General features: G+C 32.6%; 3 protein-coding genes across 4 annotated transcripts; 2 read left to right on the top strand and 1 right to left on the bottom strand.

The window, feature by feature from the left end:
• Positions 1-675: 675 nt before the first annotated feature.
• On the top strand, positions 676-10850 carry LOC100803256 (preprotein translocase subunit SCY2, chloroplastic). The gene is made up of 14 exons (XM_006576829.4): positions 676-959; positions 1056-1532; positions 2210-2298; positions 2753-2832; positions 2959-3048; positions 3440-3531; positions 4442-4525; positions 7423-7564; positions 8257-8373; positions 8581-8710; positions 9407-9530; positions 9640-9746; positions 10166-10346; positions 10435-10850. Exons 1-13 carry the CDS (start codon positions 887-889, stop codon positions 10253-10255), a joined length of 1695 nt encoding a protein of 564 aa, XP_006576892.1. The 5' UTR covers positions 676-886; the 3' UTR covers positions 10256-10346; positions 10435-10850.
• A 997-nt stretch (positions 10851-11847) lies between these two features.
• On the top strand, positions 11848-14995 carry LOC100795646 (uncharacterized). Of its 2 annotated transcripts, none has more exons than XM_006576828.4 (7): positions 11848-12116; positions 12255-12312; positions 12398-12700; positions 12805-12853; positions 13489-13583; positions 14222-14327; positions 14763-14834. In XM_006576828.4, exons 1-6 carry the CDS (start codon positions 11977-11979, stop codon positions 14300-14302), a joined length of 726 nt encoding a protein of 241 aa, XP_006576891.1. In that variant the 5' UTR covers positions 11848-11976; the 3' UTR covers positions 14303-14327; positions 14763-14834. The 2 variants fall into 2 exon arrangements, with proteins under 2 accessions (XP_006576891.1, XP_003521244.1); XM_003521196.5 differs by having other exon boundaries at positions 11849-12116; positions 14251-14327; positions 14763-14995.
• Positions 14996-15838: 843 nt separating this feature from the next.
• On the bottom strand, positions 15839-23839 carry LOC100802733 (basic helix-loop-helix protein A). The gene is made up of 7 exons (XM_003520516.5): positions 23526-23839; positions 22948-23202; positions 19710-19806; positions 19364-19378; positions 18349-18405; positions 17791-18205; positions 15839-16899 (listed from the first exon to the last, which is right to left on the bottom strand). Exons 1-7 carry the CDS (start codon positions 23630-23632, stop codon positions 16112-16114), a joined length of 1734 nt encoding a protein of 577 aa, XP_003520564.1. The 5' UTR covers positions 23633-23839; the 3' UTR covers positions 15839-16111.
• Between the last annotated feature and the right edge of the window lie 3325 nt (positions 23840-27164).

Genomic DNA, 27164 nt, shown 5'->3' with positions numbered 1-27164 from the left:
TATTTGAGATACTATAGGGTAAACTATGATGTTTTGTCTCTCCAAATTTTCCAAAGTTAAGTTTTAGTTTCTCTATTTATTTTATTTTTCCAATTTTCGTCCCATCTAATTTTGAAATGGCCATATTTAGTTTGAAAAACTATCTAAATCATTTTTCGTCCCTCTATAAAGCGTTATCTAAAACATCTCGAAGGATTAAAAAAGGGCATATTTCAAATTTAGAGGGACAAAAATTGGACAATTTTTTTTCAAAGAGACTAAAATTAATCTTTAAAAATTTTAGAGGAACGAAAATCATATTTTACCGCATACTCTATCTAAATTTTTCTTAATAAAAAACAACTAATTTACAAATAATTTATTATTTAAATCTTAAATAACTGAAAGCATATTTAACATTGAGTAGAAAATATTTCACTAAAATACTTTTAATCCTTTAATATAATCCAAAACATGAATGAAAAAAAAAGTATTTTAACCTAAATATTTATATCTTACACCTTTTTACTAATCTTTTTTTCTATACACATGTAAAAAACATTTCCCTCGAGCTTCAATGATATGATAAAAGTTGTCCTAATTTTATCATAATTATTTTTTCCTCCAATTTATAATAAAACTTCACCTAGAAAATAAAAAGAGTACATATGTGAGTTCAACTCCTCATACGACTCCTACTAAACCAATCACCCCCGCCACGTATGAAGCTGGCTAACACATCGCGTCATGGTCCAATGAAAATATCCTCAGAGATCGTGTAAATATAGTGCTCGAAACAGAGGATCCATGTCACGGATGAGGGTTTAATTATCGATTTTTAAAGCACAAAAAAGCCCCGTCTTCCTCTTCCTCTTTTCCACTCACTCCCATTTTTCCAAGTCCAACCATGGAAGCAACGCGATTCTCCCCTAATCACTTTTATCCACACCGCTTCCAAACGAAACCCAACGCACTCAGAGGTAAGTTCCCTGCTCTTAACGCTAATGAGAAAAAAAAGAAAAGAGAAGCTATTAATACAAAGCATTGTAGCCTCTTATTGAACGTTAATTATGCAGAAAGAAGATACGTAAAATGTATCAACGGAATTGGAGCTAGGGTTTCCCTTTTCACAAATCCTGCATTCAACGCATCGAACCGGTCTTTGTTTCCGAAGCTGAACCGGACTCTCTCCGTTAGCTTCTCCGACCGGCTCCGAGGTGATTATGCACGCGTTGATGAGGAAGTTGTTCCGGCGACACGCGGCGATGGGGGGGAAGCGGTTATTTCGTCGTCGTCTCCGAGTGCTAACAGCTCGGGAACCCTGCAATTGAAACCTTTGATGTTCAGGAACAGGTTTCTGAACTTTGCGCGGTTGGGTTCTGTGATTAACGGCGCCGCGGAATCGTTTTTTAAGAGCGAGATTCGGAGGAGGCTGTTCGTGACGGCCATGTTGATTGTGATTAGTCGCGTCGGTTATTTTATTCCTCTTCCCGGGTTTGACAGAAGGTTGATACCGGAAGACTACTTGAGCTTTGTCGCAGGATCATCCGTTGGTGAGTTGCATTGCATTGCATCATTTGTTGCTGCCAGTTACTCACACGCACTTTGATTTTAACTTTGTAGCTCTTATTACAACATGTGATCACGTTTTGTTTTTGCTCATTGGCAAATAGGAATTGAGTGATACTCGTTTTTTAACTCATAATTGAATGTAGAAACTAAAGAAAAAGAAGAGAGAGGATAAATGTTCGGGTGAATTTGGTAAGAGAAAAAAAAGGCTATGCAAGTGTAAAACAGTTTTGTACTGTCATTCAATCATCACATGATGTAGGATAAGTTTGTTGTCTTTTACAATAATTCAATGATGATTTGTGATTGAATGACAGTGTAAAACTTAAATTTGACATATTTGATCTCAAATTGAGTGTTAGCTCAAGGTAGCTTGTGAGAAGCAAAATTTGGACTGTTGTCTAGTGTTTTTGCTATAGAAAGTAGTGGAAGGATGATAATCTCATTCCAAAATTGATTGTAATTGTACATGAGATACAAATAGAAATCCTAAGAATAGATAGAATATCTACAATTTGAATTTAAGTAAATTCAAATATAAGATACATAGAATTTGATAACTGAGTTAGGTCAACAGTCCAATATTTGCTAGAGCAATTTTTTGCTTGGATATTTTTCTGAGTTTATACATGTGAACAGTCATTCATGTAGCTTCTGGCAGATGAACTTGGTGACTTCACTGCTGAGCTCAAGCTATCTATTTTCCAGCTTGGAATCAGTCCTCAGATAATAGCATCCATTATTATGCAGGTATGCCCCCTTTGTGTACTGATCTTGTTAGACAGATATTTGATGCAAAAGTTTACTTTCTGTTACTTTGAAGACCAAAGGATGTTCAACTTCCTTTAATTATATCTGATTTTTAATTCTTTGATAATTTTGCTAGTGTGTTCATAAAAGTATGCGACATATATCAATATATGAAACCAGTTGTGCTCCTCTTTTAAAGCAAAGTAGATCTTTGGAAGTGTTGCTCTCTGTGCTTTAGATTATGTAAGAAAATAAGTCTTCTGTAAATAAGTATCTTTGAAAGAAGAATGTTTTTTCTCCTTATTTTTACTGTGAACTGTGAAGTACTTGGTTGTAAAGACTAAAGAACACTGGGGTTCTCAACCAGATACCCATTTTTCTTGTGTATGGTTGATTTCTTTTTTGATGTTTCAGCCTTCTATGAACTGAATTTATACAAGATATTCATGTGCAGGTACTCTGTCATGTTGTCCCTTCTTTAGTAAAGCTACGGAAAGAAGGTCTGGATGGGCATGAGAAAATTAAGAGTTATATGTGGGTCTATTTATCCATCTTGAGCAGTGACCTAATTTCTAGCTAAACATTGTTTTTCTATCTCCCTTTATATGAGATTTAAGGAATTTCAACTAATGAACTGTTCACTTGTTCCGCACATTTCAGATGGTGGATGTCATTTGGCTTTGCAATTCTGGAAGCTTTAATAGTTGCTTGCTACTCACTTCCATATTCAATTTATGCTGCCACTTATAGGTAATTTGTATAGAAGAATATTTTACTAGAAATATTTCATTAATCCAACAAATAGTTGAACTACCAATGTTATCTTCACAAGTTGATATCATGTGTAAGGTCAAATAGATGATTTTTCATATATTGTAATTTAAACAGATGTATTTAAAAATAGATATCTTAATAATTGGTGAACATACCAGTGTCATTGGCCTTCATTACGTTATGACATTACCTTTTTTTATAAGCACATTATAAAACTGCCATCCTATTTTTTTTTTGTTTTGTTTTATGCTTGATAATATGGTTTTCATTCTTTTGGATTGTTGCCATAATTTTACTGAGTCATAAATTTGGTGGAAAATCTCGTCATATTATATATTTGTTGTTAAAATGTTTGCTACTTTTGCAGGGTCAAGCATGTAATGGTGACATCTATTTTATTGGTTTGTGGTGCAATGACTATTACATGGATATGTGATACCATATCAGAATCTGGATTTGGTATTTTTCTTGCCACATAACTGTTACTTTATCACTTTTGATTTGAGTTGTGGAAGTTAAAATTTAAAAGATAACCAGAGCATTTGGTGGGAAATGTTATGGATGAATATCAACTTTGTATTTGGAAGAACTTATGCAAATAATAAGTCGATGATCCTCAATTGACTTGTCTTATTTATTAGTTAGGAGTCACCGAGTCATATAATCTTGAACAATAAAAGATGACAATGAATGACCTTTTACCTATTTGCTTTTGTCGTTTTTCCTATGTTACTTTGCAATTTCATTTGCTATTCTTTTTTATTGAATTTGTCATGCTACATAGATAGAACCTTTGTAAGTATTCAATCTACTTTACGACTACAATAGAAGGAAGATTCTTTCACATGGCATCCAATCCCTCTTCTCCGAAAGCCTAGTATTTTGTTTAATACAATTGAATAGGAAGGAGAAAATTGTCTTTCCACATTGATGGCTTACATCCACCTCTTTCACCCATTTCCTACTTTCAAGTTTTTATTTAATTATATTTACAAATTGCATTTTTAAAGCCAGTTTTTATTCAAAATTTGAAATTTAGAGGGAGAATTGTCCCAATTTTAATATTTAAATGAAATTTATTTACTATATAGTATATACCTGTGTCAAGGATCTTGTTAGTTTGGTAAAACTGAAAATTGTAGAAATGTTGGAAAAACACCTAAATCATAATTAATCTGAATTTTAGTTTTAGGTGATCTGGTTGACTTCAATGTTATCTCTTTGCCACACTGCAAAGGGATGGGAGATGTTGATTATTCCCTATACTTAAGTCAGTTATGTGATTTGGAAGACCCATCAGACGTTGTATGTCTGCTTTAATCATTGTTCATTGAATTCATTCTGCTGTGACTAATAATACCTTCTTCAGGTCAAGGTTCGTCTCTAATCATATGTGTGGGAATACTTACGGGATATATGGAGACATTATACAAAATGCTTACTCAGCTTTCAGGTACTTGTCTGGATGCAAATGAAGGCTTTTGTAATTTTACTTCATCTCCCTTCCCTATGTTCCTCACTCAAGCTTAAATTTTGACATATTAAAGTAACATGTATGATATCTAGAAAATTGGGTTTTCATGCTCTACTGAAATTTTGACTGGTAGCATGTTTGGTAACTATTGTTCAAGAGGATTAGGCACTATTTTGTTTGAGAAAATGTTTTTTTATTTTACTCTTAATTAGAAAAAAATTACATTGTTTTCGCATTGTTTGTCACTTTCAAAAGTTTGTACAGGAAACGGTGAGAATAACTTGTTTTCACAGTTTCTTACATAAATTTTTGAAAAAAGAACATGAAATGAAAGCTAGGTGACATTTTTATAATTAAAAGATAAAATAGAACATTTTCTCAAAGTTAACAGTCCTTTTATTTTTTTAAAAGCTTTCTCATGAAGCAGACAAAAAATAAGAAATTACAAACAACAAACAACAACAACGCCTTATCCCACTAGGTGGGGTCGGCTACATGGATCAACTTCTGTCATAATGTTCTATCAAGTACCATACTTCTATCCAAATCATTAAGTTCGAGATCCTTTTTGATAACCTCTTTTATAGTCTTTTTGGGTCTTCCTCTGCCTCGAATTGTTTGTCTTCTCTCCATCTGGTCTACTCTCCTCACTACAGAGTCTACCGGTCTTCTCTCTACATGCCCAAACCACCTAAGTCTATTTTCCACCATCTTCTCTACAATAGGCGCTACTCCAACCCTCTCTCTAATAGCTTCGTTTCTAATTTTATCCTGTCGAGTCTTACCACACATCCACCGCAACATCCTCATCTCCGCTACACCTACTTTATTCTCATGTTGGCTCTTGACCGCCCAACATTCTGTTCCGTACAAAATCGCCGGTCTTACCGCAGTCCGATAAAACTTTCCCTTTAGCTTGATCGGTACCTTTGCATTACATAACACCTACGATGCTTTTCTCCATTTCATCCATCCTGCTTGAATGCGATGATTCACATCCCCTTCAATTTCTCCATCATCCTGTATTACAGACCCAAGATATTTAAACCGTGTGACTTGAGGGATAATATGGTCTCCTATTTTCACCTCTGAGTTAGAAACCCTCCTTCTTTTGTTGAACTTACATTCCATATACTCCGATTTGCTTCTGCTTAGGCGAAAGCCATGTGTTTCTAGAGCTCGTCTCCAAGTTTCCAACCTCTCATTCAACTCCTCCCTCGACTCTCCAAGGAGGACTATGTCATCTGCAAAAAGCATGCATCTCGGCGCTATCTCTTGGATTTGTTCCGTGAGGACATCCAGAATTAAGGTAAAAAGGTAGGGCTAAGGGTTGACCCTTGATGCAAACCAATTGTGATGGGAAAATCGTCTGACTCTCCACCCTGTGTCCTAACACTAGTCGATACCCTATCATACATATCTTGGATAGCTCGAATATATGCAACCCTAACCCCTTTCTTCTCTAGAGCTTTCCACAAAATCTCTCTAGGCACTCTATCATACGCTTTCTCCAAGTCAATAAAAATCAAGTGCAAGTCTTGTTGGGCCATGCGATATTGCTCCATCACCCGCCGTAATAAATAAATCGCTTCCATGGTCGACCTTCCCGGCATGAAACCAAATTGATTCTCAGTAACTTGAGTTTCCTTTCTTAATCTCCGTTCGATCACTCTTTCCCATAATTTCATGGTATGACTCATGAGCTTGATTCCCCTATAATTTGCACAATTTTGTATATCCCCCTTGTTCTTATAGATTGGCACTAACGTGCTTCTCCTCCATTCCTCCGGCATGCGTTTTGACCTCATAATTTCGTTAAAGAGTTCGGTGAGCCACTCAAGACCTCTATCTCCAAGAGTTTTCCACACTTCAATAGGTATGTTGTCTGGCCCCACCGCCTTACCGTTACTCATTCTTTTCAACGCTTCCTTTACTTCCTGTTTCTGAATCCGACGATAGTACTTATAGTTCCGGTCCTCTTCTCTTGTGTCTAGACTGCTAGAGTCATATCCATATCCATCATTAAATAAGTTGTGGAAATACGCCTTCCACCTTTCCTTGATATCTTTTTCATGCACTAAGACTTTGCCTTCTTCATCCTTAACACACTTTACTTGATCCAAATCTCTAGTCTTCCTCTCTCTACCCTTAGCAAGCCTATATATAGATCTTTCTACGTCCCTGGTTCCTAGAGCTTGGTATAGTCCATCAAAAGCTTGGGCTCTTGCCTCACTCACCACCTTTTTGGTTTCATTTCTAGCTATCTTATACTTATCCCAAGTTTCAGAATTTCTACACCTAGACCACTCCTTGAAACACTCCTTTTTTACTCTAACTTTGCTCTGAACATTTTCATTCCACCACCACGATTCTTTACCCCTAGGTCCAAAACCTCTAGATTCACCCAACGTCACAAAAAATAAGAAATTATTTCTCTAAAATAAGATGAGCCAAACACACTTAATATTCTTTAGAGATGTATATTCAATTATTCAATTTTTTGTTTTGATCATGTCAAATATATCTGACATACTTATACATGCCCAAAAATAATGGAAAAGGTCCATAAAAGATGAGGAATGGATAATTTCAGAGGATCTGTTGTATTGCCTCCTGATTTGATCCACATATCAATATGCACAAAATAGCAGTTGGAATATGGAATATGCTTAAATCTGCAATTAGTTTTGCTTGTAGGAGCATGTATGCTTAGAAAGTTTGAATAATATATTAATATTACAAGAGTGCATATAATTTTTTTTACTATAAGAGTGTTATACAAATTTAAGGTGAAAATATCTAAAACAATAGTATTATTTTATTTATCTCACGGAATCATTTATAACTTTAGTGATTTGTATTTCTTAATATTGCAGTGAGTGCTGTAAGTTGGTGGCCATATGTGCTTGCTGTATTGGGTATCTTTACCATCGTTACTATGTGGGCAGTTGTAGTAACTGAAGGTTGTAGGAAAGTAAAGCTGCAGTACTATGGTTTTAAACTTGCTTCTGCTGCAAGGTAATGACATTGTCCTTGTTCATACAGTTGAATCTTGTTCTCCTTCTTGAAAATCTAGATGTTTCTAGAGTTTTGATATTCTCTCACTCATGTAAAAACATTGTACTTAACATTTTCTATTATGGTTGTTCTTGAGGAAAGTTGTTTGTACTGCTGGATGAGAAAACAGTATATTTGATTGTGCTACACTCTACCTCTGGCTTGAATATTAACTTATGTTGGACTTAGCTTATATATTTAATAGACTTTATTTCCCTTAATTATTATGGAAGATCCAGATAGTTTCTACTTTCTCTCTCTTTCTTTTGGAAATAAATGATACTACCTCCATTCCTATATATAAGAAACAAATACCCAATTCATGAAGACCAATAAAAAGTAGTTAATTTGGATAACTTTAATTAATAATATCATAAATTTGAATTTTATTCCAAAAATACCCATTGAATCAAATGGTTTAAGTGGTGGTTGCATTTAATTACACTACTCATCTTTTAAGGGATAACTTTTTCTACCAATGAGTATGACTTATCTCATTAGTAGTCTTTACAATAAATAAGGGTATAGAAGGAAATTAGCAATTAATGCATTTAAAGGTGGTCATATGTTTCTTATATATAGGAATGAAGGTAGTGTTTTTGAGTATACCGATGTTGACAATTGATACTTTCATTTCTTACAATTTGAAACAGAGAGCACTCACCTATTACTGAAGTGGAGCCGTATATTCCTTTCAATATTAATCCAGCAGGGATGCAACCTGTTCTTACCACCTCTTACCTCTTGGCATTTCCAAGCATTCTTGCAAGGTTTGTATATACTGCTTTGCAATATTCAATTGGTATTCTTGATTCAACCTCGTCATTTAAGTTTTGGCTGGTAAATTTGTCTATAAATTTCGGATACATATGATCTTAGTGCCTTGGCTTTCTTGCTCTTTTCTCTCTGGCACATGTGCTGTGTACAAAAGTGACATTTTATTTTTTTGTTTACTTCTAAATTGGTATTATTGGCAGTCTGCTGAGGTCACCTTTTTGGGAGCATGCCAAGGAAATGTTGAACCCTGAAACTTCTGTTGGTGCTGAGCCATGGGTTTACTATTCCATATATGCTTTTTTTGTCTTCCTGTTCAATATATTCGATATCGTAAGTTTCTCTTTGCTGTTAGTTTTACTTCTGTCGGTGCTGTTGATACATTTGATATAAAGAGTTTCCAGTCTGTATTTTGAGTTTCATCTTGATATAAGCTGTTAGTTTTACTTTACAATAAATCAATAATATGTGAAAGAATAGTGGATGAATAAATTTAAGGCTGGAGCAACACTTTGTCTGAAGACAGATTCTGTTCTGAAATCAAAACATTACTGAAAAGTTTATTATTAAAATGAGTTTTGACCAAGTTTCTATGCTAAGTCCCAAAATGTCACTATGACACAATGTACGGATGTAATCCATTATTTCAAAATTTAGTTACCAAGACATATTTATTTGACTCCGAATTATGCAAAACTCCAACCAAAGTGTGCAGTGTATAACTGTAAATCTAAACTAAAATATTGTATGGAGCCAAATGGTTCTCTCCTTGGTGTTGTAGACCAAATTTGCTTTCTACTGAGGAGAATATGGAATGGAACAAGAGAAGCAGTGTCAAAGCTGTTTTCTGTGTATATTTGCAATTATCTGATTCTGAACTGCTTATTCTGATTATTTTCAACACAATTGAAATACATTTACTGTAAATTGGTTGAATTGATGCTCATTAAAGTTTTTCCATACTACATTAGAATATCAGAATGACTAGTATATATTTTGTAAATGGTCTTACATGTGGATTATGTACAGGCTAACATGCCAAAGGAAATTGCTGACTATTTAAATAAGATGGGTGCGAGAATACCAAACATAAAGCCTGGGAAGGCTACCATAGAGTACCTCTCCAAGGTTCAGGCATCCACACGATTTTGGGGTATGTTACTGGTGAATGACCTGTAATTTTAGATACATTTTGATGTCTATCAAATCTAATATTTTCCAGTTACTTGATGTTAATTCACTACCTGGTGGAAAATTTGCAGGGGGGCTATTGTTAAGTGTTCTGGCCACTACATCAAGTGTTCTTGACCACTATTTACGGCGTGTCAATGCTGGATTTGCTATTGGTTTTACATCAGTTCTAATTATTGTAAGTGCAAGACGGATTCTTGTAATTATACTTTGCATGCAACTCATTGGTAACACCACATTATCAGGCAAGAAATTCATGCCAGCTGCACTTACCTGGCCTGAATTGCTTTTTATGTAATTCCAATTTTGGGAGCACATAGCTGGCATGTCACTAGTACTGGTAGTATAGTACTAATTTATACTTTCTATTTTGGTCACCCAAAAAAGAAATGAATCATTTACCTTGGGTATAAGGGGATTTAGTCGAACACTTTTCCTTCTATAAAAAATAATGGAATTGGTTCAAGTGTCGTACTTGTATACAGTACTGAAATTTGAAAGACTTTCCTTAAACATAATACATAAACCATCAAATGCTTTGTTCAACTTCTTAGTCTGTTGTATAGATTCACTTAGTTCTTGGTTTTGTTGATCCAGGTCGGTTCCATTATTGAACTCAGAAGATCGTATCAAGCATATAATGTGATGCCAAGCTTGAGCAATGCTTTGAGACGATATGGTGTATGACTACTGGGAAAAGTTATGCTGTCACTACCCTGTGCCAATTTAATTTGAACCTCTGGGATACCTTTGGTCAACGACTCAATGTTTGTATGTGGTGAGTAGTATAATTTTTCTGTCTGCTGATTTTCCAATTCTGGTACTGATAATTGATCAGGACTGCCTATTGTTGAAATTTTTTTCAGGAAGCATGGTTTTTCGGGGACATAGATTTACAGTCTAGTTTGTGGGTCTAAGAATGTTGAGGATAGCTAGTGTTGTGTTGCTAGTAAGGAGGTGGTAAACGCTGCCTGTCGATACATGATAGTAGCTGATTCAGAAACCTCATCTTCTGGTTTCTACCTCGAAGATATTTGTTTTATGGATTTAGGAAAATATTTATTTAGGTTATAGTTGTAGCTGCAGCAGAAATTTGTACAGGAAATTCTCGTGTTACAGACGTGCTCTGTAATATAAAAACGAGGTTTTCGGATATAGGAGGTTAAATGCCTTGATAGGGAGTCGTTTTCCCAAAAAAAGTGGCCTAAATGGTAGGCACTGATACACTAACAATGTTGTAACAAGAAGAGATTCACCCTAAGCATTTTAGATTACATTTCTATACTACTTTTTTGCTTCTGGCACCCTTCAACAGTTTGTTTTATTCTTTTCCCCCCGTTAAATACGGCTTAACTTCTGGAATTGGCATTTTCTGACTTCTGGAGCTTTGGAAGCAAAAAAAAGAATTCTAGGACTTGGGAGTTTCAAAAAGTATATTCCTGATTTGAATGATTTTACGATTCTGAAACTCCCTAGTTGTAGAATTGATTTTTTTTTTCTTCTTCCCGAATTTGGACCTTCAAAACTACAAGGCTAAATAACCATTTTGTCTTATTTTATAAATAGTTTATTGTCTATCCCGTTGGTATAAAATAGTTTTATACTGTCTTTTAATAATAAATTATTATTTGAATTTTTTACGATAATTATTTTAAAAGTTAATAAATTTATTTTAAATGATGAGTTGTGATTGAATATATATAATCATTTTTTCTCTTTTATAAAATAGGGTATTTTTAATTTTAATTCTTTAAATTTTTTTAGTCCAGTATATAATGACATTGATAATTGATTAACTTATTATTATGTTAACTAACACATATGACGATTTTATTTTGGAACTTATAACATCCCTTCAATCATACAAGATTTTTCATGTAAATATGTAAATGATTAAGGATACTTATTATTTGTGCCTTACAATGCAATGGAGTAACTTGTTTTTCCTTTCCTTCCCTCCTCTCCTCTTAATTAAAATTCCTTTCTTACTTTAAACTAGACAATATATTGAATAACACAATGATTTTGTGAAAGTTACTTGTAGATAAAAGTAGTTGTTGCATTTTAACACATGCAATTTCTTTTTATCCAAGATGAGAGTTGATGACATGCTTCGTTGGGTGGAAAAACAAAGTGAAAAGAAAACACAAATATTTTTAATTTTTTTTCCAATTTAGTTAAAGAGAAAGTAAAAGTAAAAGAAAGAAAAAATGACTTTGAAAATAAAAAAATTCATTTTTTCCCGTATTTTCAACATATGTTTGTTATTTAACTTTGGTCCACAGAGTGGGTTTTATTTTCATATTGGGCAGCATGAGCCCACTGATTGGCGGGTCTTTTGATTTTGATTTTCGACATTTGAATCGAGCAAGAACATAGCCATAGATTTGAATTTGAGAACGGAAACTATGGCGAAGGCGAGCTCAGAGCCGAAGATTGATTACGCAGAAATCTACACAGCATCCGATACCTTTGACGGCTCCGCCGTCTTTCACACTATCTACGACGTCGTAGGGTTCGTCCTCTACATGCACCAGCAAATCCCCTCGTATGTCCTTTTCCTTCTCTTCGAAACGCCCATCCAATTTTCCTTTATTTTAAAAAAATCTCAATAACAGTTCCAAGCACGTGGAATTTGATTCTTCAATTTCAATTTTTTGCCGCTGATGACACTTAATTTGTGCAGCACGGTGCAGGATATGAGCGTCGAATTTGACGCAATGCATTCGGAATACAAGCAACTGGTAGTTTATAAATTCTTAGTGTAAATTTTGAATTTCTTATTGTGTCTTTGATTTGCATGAACCCTAAATTTATCATTAACCTCAGGAGATGGAGTTGGGAACTGAGGTGAAGCCATCGTTTCGGAGGAAGCACGTTAGCAAAATGAGGGATATCAAGGTGGGAATCAAGAGATTAGATAAGTTGATGAATTCACTCTTGAATGTGCAAACCGCGTTTAAAATTATGATCAGCGAGATTCCAACCATAGACGGTGTCGTTTTGGCGCTCGGAGCTAGCCCACTTCGACCAAAGCATATTTATGTCTTGAATTTTTCCCATGAAAGTGGTGTTTCCAAGGTTGATGATGATTTTGCAAGGAGTAAAGCGGCTGACACTCTTTCGAGAAAGGTTCCTTACTGATAGTAGTATTTTTATGTTCCGGATTAAGATGATGTGTGCTTTGTGAGAGAGGAAGGAATGTTGGATGTTATGTTTCCTGTTTTCTTTAACAGGCCATTCGGACATTGATATCAAAGGATGCTGGCTCTGTGACCTATCCTGGTACTTATTCACTTTTTTTCTTCTTTCTAGTTGATAAACATTAAGGTCCTGTTTGCTTGGTAAGCACCTATGAGAGAAGAATATAAGAAGGTAAAATGAACTGAGTTTCTTCCATAAGTTAAATCAACTTATGCACTTCAGCTTTTAAAGAAGTTAGAGGAGAGAGCTTCTATAAGTTGATTTTAGCCTATGGGAGAACTGGAGAAGTTCAATTTCTTTTTCCTTCTTATTTCTTTTTCTTCTCTTATAAATGCTTATGAAGTAGTTTATTTAAACAGAGTTCAATATGAAGATTAAATACTCAGATTGGTCCTCTAAAGATACATGATTGATGAGTTTTAAAGATAGTCCTTCAAAGTTTTGTTCTTTTGTAGTGTGAAATAAGCATCAATTTGGGACCAAATTGTTGTTCAAAGACAATTTGAGTTGCTAAATTGGTATTCATTTAAAATTGGGGGATCAGATTGATGTCTGAAATCTTTGTTTGATCAACTTGATGTGCCATGTATTTTTGAAGGACCAATTTGAGTATATACTCTTAATTTGAATGAATTTTCTTTATGTTATTTCCTACTTTTTTTATATGTTTTGTTCTATAATAATGCCACTGTTATACTTTACCCGCTTTTGTCTAGGTCCTATCAAATTGTTTGTGTTAATAAAGGCCCCTTCTTCTTTCAATCAGCCTATGCATTTTCTGCCTAAACGTGACTTTAGGTATAACAGAAAGGTAAAATAGGCTACACGAGGACATGTTGAATTTATGATTGTCTTTTATAATGTTAGAAGTATGTGATGGTTTCTGTTTGCATAGGGAACCATGTGCTGTATTTGTTAGTGGAGCCTTTGTGATGTTCATAATTCTTTATTTGGTAAAGAAGATAGCAAGTGCTATTTATATTTGTTACTTCCTAGATTCAAATGTGACACATTCTGTTTCATCAGATACTGTGATTATTATTTTGTACAAAAATATTGTTAAGGGGATAAAAGCTTGTGAAACTTGTGTCTATTTGCTGATTCAATTTCAACTGAAGACCAGATTGTCTCACTTCTAATACCTTTTAAGTATTTATATGGTTGTTGTTGTTGTACCTATTCTATTGATTTCCTAAAAACTAGTTAATAAGCAGCCCTACTTACTTCCTGGATATATTGCTTCTTTGAAAGCTGCCAAACTCGCTGTAGGACTTGTATTTAATATAATTCATAAATGCGATATGTCAATGATTTTAGTTTTGCTTAAATTTGTTATACATGTTGTTTAATAGTAGCAGCCTAATAGGATTTCATGCACCATATATTTCTATGAAAATGATTTTCTTTGTTTTTTTTTTTTTGGGGGGGGGGGGGTTGTTGTATGAATAGCTGGCAACTGAACTGCATTTCTACCATAGGTTGTGCCTCTCGGGCTACTGTTCAAGTGCCGAAACCAGGATCAGGAAGTGACTGCTACTACTGAAGATTTGATCTGGTATCTTTCACAAATTATGAATATGCATCTTATATAACAATAATGTTTTTGTTTATATGAATTTCCTTGATGCTGCTTACCAAATTTCCTGTTTTTTTTTTCTAGTCTTGACTTAGGTTTGTTGGTAGGAAGGGAAAAATTCCGGCAAACATGTTCCTTCTAAACATTCTTCATTTGCTACATTATAGTTTTAGTAGTGAATTCTTTCATTGTCAGGTTTTTTACATTTATGTCTAGGCTGATCATTACTGTTTGCCAGAGGACAATAAATTTGCCATGCTGTTTGACTTTTGTTACCTCCCTGAATAGCATTCCATTTTACATCTAATTATATAGTTTTCCTCACAATGCGGTCTTTTTCCGTCCACTTTATGACCCTTATATTATTTGTTGTTGCTTACTTTTGAATGATTTACATCCTTCTCTTTCTTACAGGTTTCAATGTCGACATGTGATAAAAGGCCTTGCAATGAACCCGATGCCAGAAGAATGAAATCCTCTGTTTCAAATTAAGATATAAGAAAAACAAGTTGTAAATATGACTCATGGTTGAAGCTAATGTTTCCTTGTTGTAGTTTCATTAGATGTGAGCTTGTTAAGCTTGGATGTCATTATTATAAAACAGTTTGGATCAAGACTATGTTATAATACAAATGTTTGCCTGGTAAGAAATATTACGCATTTGAGGATTGTTGTTATATTAAAAAAAGAAAACACAGTAAGGAAAAACAGTAATTGCAACTTTTCACATATTTTGAACCCCAGGAATATGGAAGTTGTGATCAAATTCTATATAGGTTTACTATGATGTAGCTCTAGCGTTATTTTTAGCACAGGTAGCCAGGGGTGCTTCCATTGGTAACTGGTAAGGGGTGATTTTTTAGCATACGTAACTGGAAATGGGTTGGAAAGCACAGTCTGCACCACCCACAAGGGTAATCAATTTTGAAGGTAAATTTTTTAATTATTTTGGATTAGGACATCTGCACTTATGTGAAGATGTAGTTGAATTTAGTGTGACACTTATTTAGAATTTGAGACTCACAATATGCTATATAATCACCAGTTAATGGTGTGACATTTCAGTTCTGGTGGTGCTACAACATGTGGCATAAGTTGAAAACATTGTTACGGAGGGGACAAGGATGAGAAGTTTGTAGAAGTGAGATCAAATCTATTATTTTCTCCTTTCCTTTTTCTTTTGATCTTCCTAATGGGTTTGAAATTCTCACCAAAAGTTCCTATCTGAAGTGCATTTTTTCAAGTGTATCTTTAAATATTATGTTAGGAATTCGACTTATTTTTAAGTGTATTTTTTGCTTACAAATTAACTTTATGGATGTTGCATTAGGTCTATTGTTTATGAATATATTTTTGTTAGCATGTTAGTTTATTATGAAACATATTAAGTTAAATTTAAAATTATATTTATTTGATCTCAATTAGACAAGAACTCACGCATTCAATATTCAATACAACAGATATCGCACATGGTCAATGTTCACGGTAACTTTCCTAACAAGATCATTCACGGTAATATTCAATACATTATTTATTTGTGTAAACTATATATATTACGTGCAGAGGCTAATTAAGGAGGACAATCATGGGTATGGCACAACCCTCCACCCCCTGCAAGTCCATGATATTTTACATGATCAATTCGCGTACTTAATTGACCAAACATAGAATGAGTTAAATTCTTACACAAACTTATTCAATTAACATTTAACACACATCTTTCATGTTTGGCACAGCCGTCTCACCTTAGTCCAAAAGCATGGCTAAAAATGATCACTGGAAGCAAGTGTGTATGGTTCATGACGGGGTATGATCTGATTAAGGGCATTTTTCACTTCAATAACACTAGCCTTTATCCCGTTACCATTTTCCCTCACCATGGCTCTCATCTCCGCCACAAACACTCCATCATCCTTAACCCAAGACTGCACCATCATCACTTCCACCCCTAACTCCCTCAACTTTGTCATCAGATCCAACAACAACCCTTCCCTATGCACGCACTCCACCTCCAACAGCGCCTCGCTCTCTATGATTGAAACCTCCACCTGCCTCATCCTTCTCTTTCCCGTGAGGCGCTTACGCGCCTCAAGGCTCTCAATCTTATCTCTCAACTGTTTGATGTATTCGATGGTGTCTCCCAGGATAGACGCCTTGTCCATTCTTGTCACGGAAGGCACCATCGAACGCAGAATGAGAAACCTCTCATTCAACTTCTCCCTTCGGTGACGCTCCGCCATCACGTGACTGGTCTCGTATGGTGAAGTGCCCTTGCCCTTGAGCCAGTTGGTGTGCAAGTAAGGGACGCTGAACAAAATGTACTTGAGGAGCCACTGGGAGGTGACGCTGGCCACCGACACGTGGAAATGGTGCTGGTAGTCGTCAGCGCCGGAGTTCCATTTGTTGAAAGCTGATTGGAAGGAGTCAGTGAGGAGGTTGAGAGAGGGTGATTCCGGCCACCTCCTGGAGTTCTTTTGAAGGATGCTGGACACTGTTTGAGAGTAGTGTGTGTCTGTGCCGCCTTGTGCTAGGTTTTCTGTGGGAGGATGTGCTACAAAACAAAATATATTAAGCCATGAATAAATAAGGGAAAAGATTGACGAACCTTCAATGCTAATGGACTCTTTAAGGAAGAGATAAAAGATATAAAAATATAAATATGATAGGTGATATAACATGATTAGAGAGATAAGAGAAAAACAAAAGTGGTGTTGGTGTATGAATATGTCATACTCTTAAAGGTTTTTTATAAAGTGAATTTAAAGTATAAATTGATATTATTAATGTACTAAATTTAAGCATAAATATAACTTATTTTAGAATTTAATGAACTCACTTTAAAAGGATTTTTTTTACGCAATCTATCACAGATATTTAATAAAAACAGATATTGAAAGAGTTTAATTTTAATATTTTGTTAAAATAAAGATTTTTACAATGTGAATATCACTTTTAATATTATTTTTTAATTATATGATAATTTATGATAGAACTAGAGTGTAAGAAATCTTTATGTTGCTAATTTATATCTCTATTGAGTTTGATAAAGAAACGGTATGTTAAGAAATGAAGTTCTTAATTTTCTGAAAAAGTTAAGAAAATATTATCTTTTTAATAATTAATATCTTAATTTATTCATACATATTTTTAAGTATTTTAATAGGAGTCTTCTCTCACAAACATATCATTTTATCATATCAAGTTATCCGATCCAAATAATATTTTATCAAAAAATATACATTATCTTAAGAAATAAATAAGGAAAATACTAAACATATGCCTCAGTTTTTAGGAGTACTATATATGAGTGGAAGGAAGAGAAACAAGAGAGAGAAATATGAAGAAAAAGATAGAATGAAAGTAGGAAGAAAATGAATTATAAGAGAAGTGCATGTATAAATATAATGAGTGAATAAAAATGTAGCAGTTTAAGTTTAATTACCTGGAGCTGGTGGAAGTTGAAGTTGAAGGAGCTCCAACCCTGCTGAACACAGTGCCATAGATTTCTCAGTGGGGAATGAATCCAAGTGGTTGGAGCCATCTCCAGATGATCCAACCCTGAATTCCTCCAAGGTGGCATCCAGTTCCATTAGCTCGCTCGGTATGAAACTACTGTTAGGGACTGCTAATTCTGCTTCTTTGGTATTATTATTCAATATTATAGCTTCTCCTCTATCAACAATGTTTTGGATTGGAATAGTATTATTGGCAGTGACAAGAGGGTATGAAGAAGAAGAAGAAGTGGGCTTGGAAGTGGAGTACTGTTCTGATAGTGCAGGCTTTGCCGTGAGAGCAGGATGCTGCTGATCTATGAAGAAGCTCTTTATGTGTTGGATGAAATTTAGGTCTTCCTCCATCTAATTAATTGTTTGATGAAGAAACATGTGATGTAGTATTTAATTAAGGATCGACATTATTTGTTCAAAAAATACAACACACATGAATATTATTAATGACTTACGAGGGATTCTTTTTTTGTTATTAAATGTATTACTATTACCTTATCGGTTGTGCCCAACTCAACGACGCCCTCCAACACTGGAATGCACACCACTGTCTGCAGTTTACATGGCAAAAACTTGAGCATGTAACTAAAAATGTCTTACAGTATGTTTTAAGTACTATATTACGTTTTTGTCCCTACAAAATTATTCAATTTTGATGTTTCTTATATAAAAATTTCATTGGATAATTCATATGCGTTTAGTCGGGCCGACTTAATGGCATCACAGTCCTAACATATATTTTATTTACTGATATTATTTTTAAAAATTAAAAATATTACTTGATAAATAATATTATTTTATTAAGAATAACTAGATATTTTTTATTAGAAAATGCATTTCGATTTCATTGATGAGATTTTCTCTCTTTGTATAAATTGGCATCTTTTAATTTTCTCAACTCATTAATACCATTTTTTTTATACATATCAGTTTCTTTTTCATTCATGTATTTCCCTATCATCACACAGTTATACTTCTTTTTTTTGTCTGTTTTTTTCCTGTTATGTACAAGTTTAAATCTTATAGTTTAATATTAAATAAATTTGATTATTGTAATAGATTTAGTAAATTTGAATCTCTAAAATTTTACGAGAAAAAATTTAAAAAAATCATAAATAAATTCTTTCATTAGTTTTTAAAATGTTTATTTTAAAATGTTAGGCGGACTCTACTTTTACTCTATATTAGATTTGTTCCATTAAGCGGTGAAATTAGGTTATTTCATGTCTTAATAATCTATTTGTCATGTTTTTTGCTTAATAGATTTTATCTGATTGATGACATTAGAAATTAAAAATATGTATTACAATTGAATTATATATAAAATATGTTATAAAAAGACCAAAATAAATAAATAGTTTTTTAAGAAACAATCTTTTTTGTTATTGTTCATCTCTTTTCTTTTACTTTGATGAATTCCACTTTATTTATCAAAAAAGTCTTTTTCAAGAAACAAAGAATTTATCAAGCTATGTCTAGGAGAACTGGACGAGTTGGAAAAATTCTCACCTGTATATGAGCACTCTGGCAGTGGAAGATTTTGCCGTCATTGAAAAAGGAGAGAGAAGAAACGCTGGTAATTAGTAAGTGAAGCTTCATGCATGGAAATTTTTTGCAATTTTAAATAACTATGGTAGTACAGAAAACGTTCGGGAGAATTTGAAAAGCAACTTTAAGTGGTTGAAAATCAATTATGTAGTTAGATATCTTGTACTGCAATCATAGAGTTGGAAAAAAGGATATATTGCTTTTTATGCTTCTTATTCTCTTCTGTGTCTCTGCAGTGCCTGGGAATTGTGCCCAAAAGTCAAGGATAAAGTGACCAGTGTGAATTACTACTGTATTTGGTAAGTACCTTGGCAAGAATAGCTCTTGAAAATGTTTTGCTGTCTACTTCGTTCGCTCCACTGAGCCATAAATGCTGCCTTCTAGCATATGCTGTTCCGGGCAACCTTATTGTGCATCAATCAGTTATAAGTCATTAATTTAACTCATGCTTTGTTAAGTAAATAGTGTATTTAATATTTCCTTAACCTGTGTGCTGGGATTATAGTTCACAAAACTGATATTATTTTCACATATCAATGTTTTCATCATTCTTGTACCACTTGTTTAAAGTAATAATTAAAACAAGAGAATTGAACCCTTCAATACACATTCTTTAAAGAATGTAAAAAGTCAGTATAAAAATAATTTCCCTTTTATCCAATCACACCTTAGTTTAGTCTAAAGACAAAGATTTGGGCGAAAAGAAGCTACACTTACATTTATCGATCACCTAAAGCTGTTTGAATATATCATCGAAACTTGGAGGCCCAGTATACTTTCCCAAATGAAAAGAGTAGTGCGAAAACTATTAAGCTAAAGATGAGAGGGAGTGAGGGAGAGAAAATTGCGATTGGAAAGTTTAAACTAGAACTAATGAATTGACTACCAGCTGAGAGAAAGTTAATAGTAGTTGGATATGAGGTTATATTTCAACATGCAATCTAACAGTTAGTTGGATATGAGGTTGCATGTATTTCAACATGAATAAGTTAGATTGCATGAGCACCAAATCCTTGGAGCGTGCATGAAGTTCACTGGTGGATCATAGTGCACATTTTTCATCTGCGCCTTGGGGAAATGAGGTTATAGTTACACTTTGTTTGGAACGGTTGATTTAGGAAAAGACAGACATAAATTGCATATTTGGGGCCCACACAAAAATTGCCCCCTCCCCAAATTTGTGAAGGAAGTGACTTTTTCTGTTAAACGTCTTGACCCTTTCTACAAACCATTGTATTTCGTCAAAACAAATAGGGAAGCCATGAAAAGGACGAGTGGTGGTTCTAGAACAGTGTGGCCATGCTGTGCAGTGACAATCATGCATTGTGTGGTGAGGGCTACTGTGCAAGGAGCTAGGACGTGGTGTTGCATGTGGTGAAACATACGTACCGCAAAATAGTTCGAAGCCTAGAATGTCCCCACACAGCAACATAGTGATTAGTGAATGAATGAATGATACAATCATACAAATATATGAAAAGAAGGATGAAGAGGGTGTGTGAGGTTGAGATGAGGGTGACTTGTTTGTTTTACTTTTATTTGTGTTTTTTTCTTTTTTGATTTGTAGTGAGGGCGAGGGAAAAATAGTGATGATGAGATTGACAAAGTAGATGAGGACTATTCCCTTTCTTACCATTTCTGCTTTGTGAGCTATATATGATGAATTTAGGTTTACCCAAGGTTTCTTTTGTTATTATGTTTTTTTATTTTATTTTATTTTGGTTTGCAAAAAGATATTTGTGATGGATTCTAATGTTTAAGGCATGATCATTTCAAGGTACTTGCCCTATTTTTTATGGATTCTAATTGGTTTTCTTTCCTTTAGGATAGCGACTATATTTTAATTCTTGAAAATCCGTCATTTATCTCTTAAATAATCAATTATTATGACTTGGAAGACTTGACATGATTTTGAGGTTCAAAGCAATCAAAGAAGTTTAAATTTTTATATGTTAGCACAACTGGCTGCATATTAAACTTTTGCAGCTGCTATTCAAAGTTTTGTCTTTCTGCATATTAAACAATGGTTAATTAATTTGTTAGTTTTTGTTAACATATGATATTTTATATTTTTTTTAACCATCTAATACATTTTATATTTCATTTGTTTTCCTGAAAGTAGCTATACACTTTGTAAGGGAAGTGATGGAGTCTCGAGCTGTTATTGATATTTGTTTTATTTTTTTTATTGGGATTGTATGTTTGAAAAAAAGAAGAGAAATTAAAAATTATATTTGCTTCGTAAGATTGAGCATATCAATTATAGCAATTCCCTTTTTCAATTGGCTTTAACTAAAGTTAGGGCTAAACAACAGGATCTGTATCTGTCTTTTTAATTCACCGAGAGTAACTTTATTTTCAGTGGAAAAAAATAAAGCAAGTAGAAAGAAAAAAACAAATGTTTGCTTCGAGTGCTTCAAATCATCATTGCAAATTTCTTTCTCTATTAGCTTTAACTAAAGTTGATCCTCGACCGACTTGTAAATGAATTAAATTTAGATTGAATTTTAAAAATATAAAGTTAAATATATTCAGAAGGTATTTAAAATTAAAAGAATGATTAAAATAATGGGTACCGAGTTTTTTTTTTTTTGAAGTAAATCCCGAAATTAGTTTCCAAGATATGTGTGATTGTGTAAAAAAAATATCGTTCTTTTAATTTTTTTATTATCATTTTGTGAAAGAAAAAAACATTAAAGCGAATGATATTTTATAAAATTAGGGACAAGTGAGAGGGTTTTAAAATCATTAAGATTAGAATGTTTGACTCAAAAAGTCTGAAGGATTAATAGGTTTAGTAGTTTGCTATATTTTAGAAGAGAACATAAGACATCAGTTTCAAGGAAAAAAGATGAAATTTTGTTTTAAAAGAATAAATTTAAAAGTAATTATTTTAATAGTTTATTTAAAAATGAAGAAGTGTTTTATAACAAAAAAAAAGTCATGCGTGATAATGAGGAAGATAATATAATAAAATATTATTCGATCACTCTGAAAAGTGAGATTTTCATTTTTAATATATACTTTGAGAGTCTTTAAAAAAACTTCATCAGTAATCAAGTGTTTTTTTTTATATATAAATGCAATAAAAATGATTTCACTTTAAAAAAATTAGGATTTTATAATATTTTCTACGGTTTATAAGTCTCTTATCCAAAAAAAAAAGTATAATAAAAGTTACTTCATTCCAAAAAAGTAGAAACTCAATTTTCTTACAAACACAACTTCTTTATTGATATTTGATAGCATTATTATTTAATCGAGTGGCAAGAGACGAAAGCGTTAGATCTAAAAAATGAATCCTAGCTATAGCTAGGCTGTATGTTTATATATATAGCTGCACTTTATGATGATCTATATCATGGATCCCTCTCTCAGTAAAGATGAAAAAAGAGGAAATAGTTGATACAAAGAATGCATGATCCATGGACACGAAGTTAAAGACCAAAAGTAGTAGTGGTGAAGGGTTGATACTGATAGTTAAAAGAGAAATTAAAGGAATTAATTTTCAAAGTAAAAAATGTAATTAGATGGAGTTGACTTACCCGAGACCAGGATGAAAGGAGAAAGAGACACACAACAAATAGAACCATTCGGTTTCCGTTAGATCCTCCGGCGACAAAGAAGCACATGGTCTTCGTGTTTTTGCGTTTGTCTCCCCACCAGACAACGATTCATATAACTCCCTAAGTTGCTCGCTTCTTTGCAGAGACGCTTCTTCGGTGCTAACTTCCATTGCTTGAACTGTCTTTCGTGTCTTAATTGCTCCATTGTAGTATCCATCACCCCATGTTAGAATCCTATCATTAATCATCATCAATGCCACATACATACATTCCAATAAGTAATAAGGCTTAGGTTAATTATGAAAAATAAAGTTAATTTGATCGCATAAATTTATTTTGCTTTTTTAGATAATTATATTCAAATCGAGATATTTTTGTAAGAGACTAATCTCTTCTATTAGATACAGTCTCGTTTCTAGTTGATATCATAATATAATTTTTGTTTTTTTGGGAAAGCAAAAGTTGATCTCTTAGATATATAATTTGTGTAACTATACCCAGTTAAGGAAGCAAATAATTAATTAATTAATTAACAAGTAACGTGCTTACATACGTACCCTTTATGAGGACAAAGTTGCCAGAAGAGGCTGTAAGTCCACTGAACAGATTGCACTGCAGCCCGCAACATGGTCTGAAGGCTGTTATTTGGCGGTGGTGTAGCCATTGTTCGTTCCCAGCAAGGTTTTCCACTATAGCAGGTCCTTGATATTGTTTATCTCCTCCAAAGAAGCACAAATGAGAGAAACATTGCCTTTGGGGTTTCCAAAATAAGGGAATAGTCGATGGATAGGGGTTTGTCGTTATCGATGCGATCAAAACCAAACTATATATTTAATTAGCACCTGCAACAACATTAGGAGAGCAAAGAATTAAGGCCATCTAATCTAATTTAAGAGAAGAGAATAAAACAGATTATTTGTTTTGAAGGAAGAGAAACAGAAATAAAATATCTAAATATGAGTGGAAAAATAAAAGTTAGAGAATTTTTTTTTAATTTCCTTATTTTTAACTTCTCCGATTTTTAATTATAAAGGAGATTTTTATTAAAAATTCTATTTCTCATTTTTTCGTAATCCAACAATATGTACATGGAATAAATTTTTTCATGTTTCTATAATAAGTATTCTAATTTTGCAGTTATGTTTATATTGGAAAAAAATTATTTTCATTTTAATTAAAGAATTAAATCAGAAATCGTATTAAAGTATATATTGTTATTTTAAGAGAAGGAATACATAGAATGACAAGATTGAAACGATTTCCATATAACTGGCGGATAAGTTAGTTCTAAATAGGGAATTGGGGGATGGAAGCACTATATATATATCCTCCAAATTTAGTGGAAGGGTTCATATAGCCTCGTACATGGTCGTGTTTTGACTGGTTGCTCTACCAGACAGTTTCGTATAGATGTTTCTGGCCATGTATGTGCCAATTTGTTGGCATTTTTTCTAGATATTTTTTTATAAAAAAGTTGAGTATACTTACTAGTATGAAATTTGAGTTTAACTTTTATGTATCATGCGCGTGAAAAAACTTATATTGTGAACGAATACGAAATTATATTATTATAATAGATATTACTTTTAAGATAATTGTGGCATAAGTTTAAATTTATCATATATTATAATTTATAGTTAAATGATAGTGTGAAAAATTTTATAAACTTTAATGTACTTAAATTATTAAACTAAAAAGAGATTATAAATAAAGTTTAATCAATAATTATTTTCTGTAAGAATCGATAATACTTAATCATTTAGTTAATTAATAAGGGATCTAGCTTAATTAGTTTAATAATGTATATGAGTGTTATAAATTTTTTGGTACTTTGACGGATAAAAGAATTTGTTAACTTATAATTGTTTTGAAATTATTACTTAATTATCTTAAGAAAGTATATGTTAGGTTTGTTTATTATAATAATAATAATAATGAAATATATTAATTTTACTAAATAATATAATTACATAATTTTTAAAAATTATGCTTAACATTATATAAAAATTAAATCAGCTATATATTACGTATGAAGTTTATTCAATCACTGGAAATATGACTCAAATAGAAATAAAAATAATAATAATTTATGAATAACATTTTTTTACTAAAATTTATGAATAACATAATGATTACATATCGTGTTATATATTAATTCGTTTAATTTAAATATCATATAATAAATTTAAATTAAATATACTGCGTAATGATGCCTATGTCACCGGAGAAATAAGAGAATTAGGTGGTAGTAGCTTGACTAGGTGTTGGGATCTTGAATAAGAAATATACTGCATATTAGTTTGTTCTCTTTTTAAAAAATGACCCAATGTTATTCTTAACTTCTTGTTTATTTTTAAAAATATATATTAAAAGTATGCATATATGTTTAAAATTGATTAAAACTAATTATATATTTATGTTATAATTATAAAAATTCTTAATTATTTTTAGTTTTATCTAAATTTAAAAATGCTGATATAATACAAGATATACTTATTAGTTTTATTGATTTGAATATTTGTTCAATAAATTTTTTTGGCATATTTTTGTTAAAAAATTTAAATATTTTCAAATAGATTAAACAACAATATAATTAATTGTTCGGAATTTAATTTCCTGATAAAAAATTGTTCGGAAATTTTTTGTTATTACTCTCTCCTTTCACTTTTTCTTGATAAACCACCTGCAGATTTTTTTTTATTGTTGAATGATGATGTATTAACTAGAAACCTCTAGAAAAATAAGTACAAGCTAAATTTTTATGTCTGTCATTTTTCATCCAAATAATATCTTTTAATATAAAATTATATCACGAATATTTATTCGGTTTTGACGATTCTCTAAGTTATCTTAGGACATTTTTTTCTCCTTTTTTTCCTTCCTTTTTTTTGAGTATTGAGTAGTGATAAGTCCATCCTTTTAAAGTGAATTGAGATGAAAATACGAAAAAAAAAAAAAAAATTGATAGATGTAATAAATAATGTAATAAAAAAAGATAAAGATTTAAATTTATAATATTCCTTCTTCTAGTAGCCGACAAAATGAATGTCTGAATCTATTATTACTATTTTATTAGACCATCATGCATCTTCTATTAAGTTCTGAACCATACTCATATTTATTATTGCTTTTTCTTATAAACATATATGTTCATATTTATTGTTTAGTTTTTATTTATTTTAAAACTACCTTTCTGTTTTTTATGTATTCAAACTAATATAGCGGCATTTTAGTATTCGTAATTTATTAATTTTCATTTTGCCATTAAAAATATCAAGACAAAACTGTAATTAATTCATCTGTTAGTCTTTTTGCAATTGGAAGACAAAACCATTATGACTATTTAATCTATGTTTCATCTTTATCCCATTAGTTCACTCCTCTGAACACTATAAAAGCAAAAGATGTTCCACTCTTTGGTGTTGAAACTCTTTTTTCACTGTTCTTCCTTTTTCTCCTATCCCACTGCCATAGTTTTCTATCATTATTTTCTCCTCTTTTTTAACATTATATAGTGAAGGCTCTATTATTGCGGTTTTCACTTCAAGTGCACGTGCATGTTTACAGGCATTATTGTGTTATCTTTAAAGTGAAAATATGGTTATATAGTTGTATTGGAGATCTATCGAAGTTTTGCTTTCAAGATAATGATCATACTACAGCTCAATTATTCAGTTCTACCTTATATTTCTAATAATTTGAAAATAAAATTTATTCTTCTTCCGTAACTCTCTATAAGCAATCAGAAATCGTAGAATTTATTAACCGTGACAGGTACAGGTAAATAATTGTAGAATATATGAGTGTAACTGGCTACTTTTCTTTGCATATATTGATTTGCTTTTCTGAGAGACGCCATAATTAATATTATTTTATGCCTTCTAATTTGTGGGCATTCGTTGGTTGGAAACTATAAAAGGAAATGATTGACCAGCGTAACGCTTTCACTAGGTAGGGGAGTCTTGTCATTTGTCTCTGTTTTGACGTCAGTTTCTACAACATATTACTGTACCCTAGTATTATATATGATGGATATGAACACTAACTTCTGTTGTATCTTCAATTTTTTCGGGCAAAGACTAGGGATGCATTTCACCTCTGCAATTATCAGAGCATCTTAAACATTGACACTACTCCAAGGTTTCATCACTTTGATGTGAACTTCCTTAATGAGTATACCTAAACATTATTCTCTG

This window comes from Glycine max, chromosome 3 (genome assembly GCF_000004515.6).
Source record: "Glycine max cultivar Williams 82 chromosome 3, Glycine_max_v4.0, whole genome shotgun sequence".
In the NCBI taxonomy this organism is placed as follows: domain Eukaryota; kingdom Viridiplantae; phylum Streptophyta; class Magnoliopsida; order Fabales; family Fabaceae; genus Glycine; species Glycine max.
The sequence above is the reverse complement of the archived record's forward strand: the minus strand, read 5'-3'. Positions and strand labels throughout refer to the sequence as shown.